We start from the raw sequence: 10000 nt of genomic DNA on the forward strand, positions 1-10000 counted from the left end.
CGGAAGCTACTCGGGGATAAGGATTATTTTGTGTACAATAATCAATGGGATAATATCGTAGTAATAGTTGGTATTGGAGATTTGATAAAGCGTCTTACTTAAGGGGGCGATTAATCAGGAATTTGTTTATGTTGGACTTGAAGATGTCCAAGTTGTAGTCAGGTGGGAAACAGGCAAACGGAAGAGAATTCCACAGGCGTGCACTTCTCAGAAAAAAAGCTATGTTCATGGAATCTACGTTTTGATTTAGGCACAGATAAAGAGTGGGCAAAATTACTGACTGTGGTTTTAGCTAGACGGGTGTTTATCATGAAGGATTGGCGAGGGGGGACCAGAGATTGGAGCTCAAACGAGCACCTACCATGGAAATAACGATAAAACAAAGACAGGCTCGCAACGTCTCTTCTGTGGGAGAGAGGTTGCAGGGAAGAGAAAAGGACATCCCCCACTAAACCACGAAGTCTATTTTGTACTCTGTCAAGGCAGGATAGGCTGTTTTTAGCAGCTCCTGCCCAGATGTGGCAGCAGTACTCCATCCTTAGACGTACTTGGCTTTTATACAGATAGAGAATTGCATCAGTAGTGAGATATCTTCTGGAGCGGTAGAAGGATCCCACCATTTTCCCAGCATCCCTGGCAACAGATTTGATGTACGTGTTCCATTTCAGATCAAAAGTAAAGGTCAAACCCAGAAGCTTGTCAAAACATGGAGCCTCCCCAAGATGAGAGCCATCCATTTCAATTGATGCCAGATGGGGATCAGAGCGTTGATGATGTAAAGATAGAAGCTTGGTTTTGGATGAATTAAAAGTGACCAGCCACCTCTTCCCCCATTGTACCACGTGCTCAAGATCAGAGGAGAGATAATTAGAGAGAACTTTGTCATTTACGGCCTTTGATGTGTTGCCATAAATGATCGTGTCATCAGCATAGATGTCAACGAATGATTTAAGTATGTGTTTTGGGAGATCATTGATGTAGATCAGGAAGAGAGTTGGGCCCAGGATGGACCCCTGGGGGACTCCAGCATTAATACTGTGGGCCTCTGATTTCTGTCCATCAACCACTACTCTTATGAGCCTATCAGAGAGAAATGATTTAATGATTGAGAAAACATTTCCAGTAATACCGTAGCTGGAAATCTTGTGAAGTAGGCCCTTATGCCATACCTTGTCGAAGGCCTTTGATATGTCAAGAGCAATTGCCCTAGAAAGGAAGCCTTTGTCAAGAGATTCACTAATCCTATGTGATATAACCGTTAGCACATCTGCTGTAGATCTTGCAGAACGGAAACCATGTTGCATGTCACTAAGAAGGTTGTTTCTGTTGAGGTGGTTGACTACTTCTTTATTTAATATGGATTCCAACAACTTACTCATGACACACAGGAGACTTATTGGTCTATACTGAGAGGGAGATGACTTTTCATCTGAATTATTAAATACAGGGCATACTGATGAGATTTTCCAGGGTGTTGGAAAGCACTTCTGCTTAAGGCAATGCTTAAACAGTTTTGTAAGTATGGCGGCAAGTTCTGGTTGGAGTTTTTTCAGCACTATAACTGGAATGACGTCAGGGCCAGTTGCTTTACTGGAATCAAGGTTCTTGATTAGCTTGGCGACCTCACGCACAGATATTTGTATGTTGCATAGCGTGTTGTCTGTTATAGGGGGAAATACAGGGAGTTGATGGCCATTGTCGCATAGGGTAGAATTAGCTGCAAAGTTCTTGGCAAATAGTCTGGCCTTGTCTGATGCTGACGAGATGATCTCAGGTCCATTGATGATAGTTGGGACAGAACGCACGCTTCTGTTCAAGATTCTGTTTGCTATTTGCCAGAACTGGTGGGAACCAAGCCGCTGCTCAGCTACTTTGGATTTAACAGACTGAGCATATAGCTCTCTTGCATTTTTTATTACTCTTTTACAGTGATTGCTGGCAGTCCTGAAAGCAGCTTTAGTCTCAGTACATCTATTATTTTGGTAGCTATGGAAAAAGTGATTTCTGTGCGCGATGGCAGTAACACATTCAGGGGAGAAACATGGCTGGCTGTTAGGTTTTTGTTGGAATTTTTTGGATGGTATGAATCGATTTATGCCTACAATTAGCCATTCGGTCAGGTCTGATATTATAGAGGACACATCCTTTTTAAACATGGAATGCAGAGGTAGGTCAGCTATGAATGTACGGAAGCTGTCCCAGTCAGCCATAGAATATCGATATACAGTACGGTGGAGAGGTACGTCTGAAGACTTATAGCATTTACTTTTTATCTTAACTGTTACGACGGAGTGGTCAGAGGATCCCAGAGGAGATAGAACGGAGCATGAACACAGCTCAGGGGATGTTGTGAGGAAAAGGTCTAGAAGGCTTGCATATTGACCGGGTGTATCGGGCACACAGGTGGGTTCGTGAACAATCTGAGGTCATAGGGAATGGCAAAATCATGACAAAACCTCCCCTCATCATCGGTTTTATTTGAGTGGGTCAGCCATTCCACATTATGGACATTGAAGTCACCGCAAATGTGAATGTTAGTCGAAGGATGAGCTGACAGGATGTGGTCAATTTTCTCAGATATTCTCTTAAAGATAGTAACCCCATTGCTGTGGGGTCGATAGAGGGCAAATATAAATCCAGTGGTGTAAGCTAGTGCAACCCGGAAGCACATATAAGGTAAATTAGGGTCTTCTCTGGAGATATCCCTACCACATGGAAAGCCATCTTTGATGTAGGCACATATTCCATGGCCATGGCGATCTTGGGGGTCAGATTTAGATGTTAAGTTGGAGTATCCTTTAATTATGAATTCGTCTAGAGAAGTGGTTGGCCCTATGCCAGTTTCACTTAGAAAGAATATGTCAGGTTTCGTCTCCTGTAATTGTATTTCAACCTCTAGAAGGTTGGAACGTAGACCCCTGATGTTGGAGAAAGATACCTGGTAGTAGGGGTCTATGTTGGAAGATAGGGTTCTAGGTTCATTCGCGTTTCTTTTTTGGAGATTTATCATGATTATTGAGGTTTTGGGGTTCGTGGAGCAGGTCGGTAGACTTGGTTAGAGCAAGACAGAGAGGGAAAATAATAGAGAAAAAAGACAAGAATTTTTTTTTTTTTTACACACTGTTAAAATAGAATTACCACCCATCCACGATGTACCCCCACTTTAACCCTAAAACATATACTCCATACATTTAAGACTATGATAAAGACCCTATACACCTTTTTACATTATATTATATATAATATGCTTCTTCTTTATTTAGAATTCGATAAAGCTCCCCTCAACATCATCTATAATTTTATTTGATCTATTTCGTTCCTAATGAATCCCACACTTGATGCTGCATTTCTACTATGTTACCTAGCATCTTTTCTACTCTTCTGATGAGAAGCATTAGGCTTCAAAATGTCTTGGCATAAAGAGTCCCTTCTATCCCTCAATTAATTGTTTGTATTCCCTTATTGAATAAATGAACCAATCTATATTCACCAATACATAGTTTTTGTGACTTCATTTCCCATTCCTATTATTCTCCTGTATAAGTTCCAAGGATACTTGTTGAGCTTTGTATTGTCCAGATAAGTCTCCCCTTACAGAATTGAGCTCACTCTTTTCCTCTAACGCACTAAGCTATATATATATATATATATATATATATATATATATATATATATATATATATATATATATATATATGTATTTCTGTGGAAATGTTCTGTATTCATTTATATTTCCTTTTTATATATACCAATCCTTATTTAAGAAGCTCGATGTAATTACAGAGCAATATAATGAATGAATGACAAAAGTCTACATTCCAAATTTCATGACGTTGACCATCCCACAATTCACTCCTTTAATTCAACTGACACCCACAATTTCTGAGAGCATCCGTTTCACAGTACAAAATCAATCACTCAACTATCACTAAATCCATTTTGACCCCCCCCCCCAACTCATCAGAAGAAGCAGCAACAATCAATCCACCAAAAGGAAATAAAATGCGTTTGGACATGACAAAACATCTGAAAATCAGAAGAGAAGCTGCAAATACCTTATAGTTTGCTTACATTACACCATTTTGAATATATATATATATATATATATATATATATATATATATATATATATATATATATATATATATATATGTAATTATTCTTTATACCTACAAACATTAATGTCTCATGCTTATGTAATCATCAGTATAGTGAGTGACAATTCTTGCTGGTCATGAGATTCGAACCCAACCACAAAATCACTTTTTGCTCCATTTGCTAGGCCTTTACCTCAGAGTCACCAAATAATTTGAAGCTTTTAACCAGCAAATCGAAATTCGTTAAAAATCAATGATTATGATGATGATTTCCCCATGTTTTTCTGTTTTACAGTCATGAACAAACGTTTGTTCTCCGTTCACTGATCCAAGCAGCAACGAGGTATTTGAACACTGATTATCAGTTAAATGAGGTGAGTATTATGATTATTATATGATTATGAAGAGTATTTGCTTCCTCATCTATTTGTCTGCTTGAATGTGAATTCATCAGTTGGAGACCAAAAAAATTAATGATATAAGTAATATTTATAATGATGATAATTATATTGAATATTTTTATTTAAGAGTATCCAATATTATAGACTATATCAGAGATCCCCAATCCTGGTGTGGTTACCCCAATCAAAGTCTGCAAGCAATTTTTCTTAGAATCATAAGTCATCTAATTAGATTAAAGCAAGAATTATTTATTCTTACTGATGAAGACAATAAATTCAAAACAGAAATTTACAAAATAATCACTTTAGATGAAAATATACAACTTTGTTAATGGTTTTTTTTTTGGGGGGGGGGGATTTCTCCAAAATGTTGTGCAATAAAAAAAAAAGAAAATTAACTTCACGTGAGGTCATTAAAAAGCAAATAATAAAACTGTCTCAAATTGTGTGTTCAGCTTATCTATTTTTATTGCGGGGGGGGGGGGTTCTATGATAATAGCGTTCTCTGTAATATCACTCTATAAATAAAGTGATTGACATAAGATTTCCTTTTATTTAGCTACGATACCGAAATGTAGGGAAAGACGACAGTCCATTTCCTAGGATTAGTCCATTTACTCTTGATCTTCACTTTGTAATTTTAAGTGTTTAGCAAGAGGGCATCAAATACCATTTTTTTAATTACTTCACTGACAAGCCATGAAGCCACTTGATGTAAGGAGCTAACAAGAACGAAAGATGATTATTGCAAAGACGGGAGATGTCTACTGATCTTAGTCTTGAAAAGACGAAGATTAAAAGTAGGAGGAAAACAGTCTGCAAGAAGAAAGTTTGCAGTCCTTAGAAAGAAGCTACTGGAATAGGAAGCTATATTACGAGGGTTATTCCAAAAGTAAAGTTTCATTTTTTTAATTCAAAATTTGAAGAGCTACAAAGACAGGAGCAATACCATTAAAACGAGCAACCTTTTGTGCTCCAGAATTTATTTTTCTACATAGTCATCACCATTCTCAATGCACTTTGGCTAGGAATTCAATAACACATATCTGCTTCTGACATACGTCCATGACAGGGCTTGCTTTCTTAGAGTCCTACATCATCAATATCTTTAACAGAGAGATTAAACTCTCAGGTCTTGCATGCATAAGTTCAGTCATCATAACAATGCAATTTGTAATCCCCTCTAATCCACTTTGACAGAATAAAGAAAATAGAAGGCATTACTTTTGGAATGTCTCTCATATCAAAACAGTGGATTAATGAAGACCACTAAACCAACAAGTCAAATGAGCTGAGACAAAGGAAGTAGAAAATAGATCAAACAATTCTGAAGAACACATATGATAATAGTGTTTGTAGAAAAGACTGAGACTAGCAACATCACATTTGTGAGAGAGAGGTTGCAGAAAAAAAGAAAGAGTAGGGACCAATTAAATTACAGATACGTTTCTACGCTTTATCAAGAACCCTCAAATCGGACAAAGATTCACTATAAAGTTACAAGAGAGTTATTGGTGATGACAGTTGTTTGTTTGAGGCAGTATCGTTTGAAGAAATGTGGTCAGTATATTTAGGAATTTTTTAAGTCATAGCGAAAATCAGAATATGAGTGATATCCTTTACAAGATTTCACATGACACTTGATAGAGTTCAAAATAGACTTCGTAGCCTCGTAGATGTTCTTTTCTCTTCCCTGCAACCTCTTTCTCACAGAAGAGATGTTGTGAGTTTGTCTCTGCTTTATCGTTATTTTCATGGCAAGTGCTCGTGTTGTATAGTTGGGGTCTTTTAAAGAGATAGGATGGGGACATTCATATTTACTAGAGACGGCAGACATGCATATTGATGAGGGGGAGAAGAGAGAGGAGAGCGACATTTATACATTTTTCAAGTGTTTCTTCTTATAACATATATAGACGAGGAGGGAAGGTGATCAGTTCTTATACACAGAGAAGAGGACAGTCATTACTTAGATGGAGAGGGGGACACATTACTTAGATGAGTTATACACAATGTTCCTTAATAACGATGAGTGGGAACAAAGTTCATTAAGATAAGAGGACACAAAGTTCATATTAACAATTATTTCACATTACCTTCAATTTGGTAGAATCGACGACACGAAGGCGCAGTTACAAAATATGATGTGATCTTTTATTACATTCAACTGGTCCAGGAATTCAAATGATTAAAACTTCCTCCCTCGTTTCCAAAAGTAAACTGCCTTCTCTGACGATGTCAGCTCTGTCTCTAACTCGACTCTCGACTCTGTCTAAAGCTAGCAACTATATTGAGAATTCATTTCTCCATAACGTCATACGTGTGTCTGGTCACGTGATCGGTCCACGTGGCTTAAACATACTTTGTTTGGCACGTTTCCAAACCACTTTTGCAGGCAATGAATTTTCTCTAACTTATTTTTCAACATATTTAAATTTGCTATTGTTCGTTTTTCTAACTGACCTTATTTTAATTCAAATTTCATAAAAAAGAATTGAACAATCAAAATTCCTTTTACTCAAACATATCTACTATTTTATATTAATTTGAACAATGCGAATTCCTTCCTGAATCTATTTTCGAACCCTGCTTACCAGGTTCGAATCTAGGTCTATCTAATCTCATTTTTACTTATTTAATGTTTTTCTTACTTACAAGAAAAGGGGACCTTTCTTGTAACACTCGGCTGAGCTCCAATCTCTGGTACCCCCTCGCCAAACTTTCACAAGAAACACCCGTCTAGCAGAAAACAATATCACTAATTTCCTCCACTCATCTGTGCCTAAACCTAAATGTAGATTCCATGAGCGAAGCTTTTTTCTTAGAACTGCACGCCTATGGAATTGTCTTCCGTTTTCCTGCTTTCCAGTTGACTACAATATGGTTGTCTTCAAGTCTAACATAAACAAGTTTTTGATGAGCCGTTCCCTATAAGTTAACAAATTTACAGAATTTCCATTACTAACGATTACTATATTGTCCAATTTCTACTGTACACTCTTTAACCCTTACCCTCGCGTGGCCTCTTGGCCTTAATAAGTGGTGATGCCTATGTAAAAAAAAAAACAAGAAATAAAATTCTCTAAATTTTTTTGCAGTAGAAAGAAGAAAAGCAACTCATTAATAAATAATTATTAAAACTTTCTTAAATTTCGTGTTAAGCTTATTTTAACTCTGTGATAATATCTGGCACAATCACGTTGACATACTGATTCTCGTTAGATCAACAAAGTTAAGCAACATTAAGCCTGGTCAATACCAGATGGGTGGCCATTTGGGAATACCAGACGCTGTATGTAGGAGGACATCGACACCTCCCTGCAGGAACTATACAAACATAATATCATCTCCTCTAATCGGGATATACATGCAACTGGGGAACGCTTGTGAATTTGATACCCCTAGACATTTCTTCTTTTGGAGGAAGCCGGTTAAACCTTAGGGTGAATGCAGCTGGCTTTTAAGATTATAACGTTTCCTATGATATTACTCTATAAAGTTGTTGACTGTAGTCAAGAGCAACTCGAAGGCTTTATTTTATTGGCGACTACACCAAATTTTAGGGGAGGGAAACATCCCTTTCCTGGGATTACTACACTTTATAAAGTCACGTGTTTACTTGTTAGTCATCGTTTGGCAGAAAGATTCATCCTTTTCTCAACTTTATTGCTGCATAAAAATAACAAAGTGGTCGATCAATGTGTAGGGGAGGATGTTTCTCATTTATTAGGATTATTCCAATTATCCTTGATCCTCGCTTTATAATGATAAGGGGCCATCAAATATCATTTCTTGAAAATTTAGCATAATTTAACTGAAGGGTGAACTCTTCTCTTCTGTCCCATTATCAAACGTTATAGCAAATATCTATATATATAAATTCGTATTCCTGTCTGTTTGTTTATTTGTTAGTTCACAATTTGAGATATTAATTATACAGTTGGGAAAATGAACAAAAAACTTAGGCACAAGACCAACTCAAAAAAGAAGTGAGGGATGAGTTTGTTTGATCCATCTCGTCTCTGTTGTAAATTTGAAATGATTTTTCTCTCGGCCAGCATCTTTTATCATGGTTACCCCTTTAAATTTGTATTTATGTGTGTGTGTGGTGGGAGGGGGTGGGTGTTCCTACTTAAACACAATTTTAAAACATATTTTATTTATATGAAAAAATACAAAAAAGGTAACTATATTAATAAAATTTCATTTGTGTCGAAGGACATGGGGGGGGGGGGTTAGTAAGGCCCTCCCAACCCTATCTGAAATGCTAGACCACCTGTTTCACTCTGGTTTGTAAAGGAACCAGGGTTTCGCGGGCAGCCTCTAAATGGAGGGGGTAGGGGTTGTGTCCTAAATCGGGAACAAAATACAAATTCGACGGTCAGGGCGGGGAGGGGGTGTTAGTGTTTGGTTTGATTTCCTCCAAGCCGGGTTGAATTTCGAGAGGAGGGATTCTTATAAAATAGACGATTGAGAGATGACGTCATTTGCATATTACATTAAGGAAAATCGATTTATTAAATAGCGGTGTGTTAGTTACAGTTTATAGTGAGAGAATTGTTTTTAACTGTTCTGTGTAAGTTTATTATTTAAATTTGATTTATATTGATAACATACGTAATTTTATTTATTTTTACCAACATCGATTTTTTTATAAAACAGTTTCAGTTATTTTAGTTTTGAGTTATTTCCCTTTCTTCTTTTTGTTTTTGTTTTCTTTTTCGACGGATAATCGAACTAAAAATAATTCACACAAACTTCCAAGCATTACTTTTGGAATCAGTTCAAATAAAATAATTTTCCTGATTTCACTGTTTACATTTTGGTCCAGTGGATTTTTATTTTAAAATAAACAAACAATCCAATTCAACTACGATTCTTTAAAAAAAAAACAAAAAAACTTTTATTTATGTTTTTTACCAGTTTTTTTCTTCACAATTTTTTTTGCATCGTAACTGCTATCTTTTTCTTTTTAATAACACAATAAGTCATAACTCATCATTTTTATAACATAAAAACGTGTATTTCGGTTAACACAAATTCTATTTTGGTATTTTTGAAACCGAATTATTTGCAATTTGTTTTCGTTGCAACAAACCGTAATAACAAATCTTTCTAAACTGAGGGAGCATAAAAGAAATTCGCTTAAACTGGAATATAGTCATAAAAATGTGCTCAATTTCCGGAGAATAACTTCTTTTCGTATCCATTCTCCGAAATATCTGGTGGAGAGTTTGTCACGTACTTCTGTTTTTTTCGGTGTGTGTGGGGGGGGGGTACATTTTCGTGTTTTCATTCGTTCTTTTATTTTTGAAATTTTTGTTAGGGTAACGATGGAGTTGACATGTAATAATGAAAAACTGGTCAATATTCTTAGTATAGCAGGTGTGGCCAAACCGAACTTCATGTCGACCTTGGCAACGCTGGGTATCCATGCTAGTATAGTATATGCAGCATAATTATTTTTGCTTATTTTCTTTCTCAGCTTGAAAATTTTATGGA

At 36.5% G+C, this 10000-nt stretch overlaps 1 protein-coding gene across 1 annotated transcript in view; it reads left to right on the forward strand.

The window, feature by feature from the left end:
* Positions 1–10000, forward strand: part of LOC145279655 (uncharacterized) — a 466377-nt gene that overhangs the window by 440934 nt on the left and 15443 nt on the right. The window contains exons 41-42 of the mRNA XM_080130890.1: positions 4393–4471; positions 9984–10000. The exon at positions 9984–10000 is cut by the window's right edge and continues 126 nt beyond it. Coding sequence (XP_079987016.1) covers positions 4393–4471; positions 9984–10000 — 96 coding nt within the window. The remainder of the gene's footprint in view (positions 1–4392; positions 4472–9983) is intronic.

This window comes from Euprymna scolopes, chromosome 7 (assembly GCF_053919585.1).
Source record: "Euprymna scolopes isolate OS-2025 chromosome 7, ASM5391958v1, whole genome shotgun sequence".
NCBI lineage: Eukaryota > Metazoa > Mollusca > Cephalopoda > Sepiida > Sepiolidae > Euprymna > Euprymna scolopes.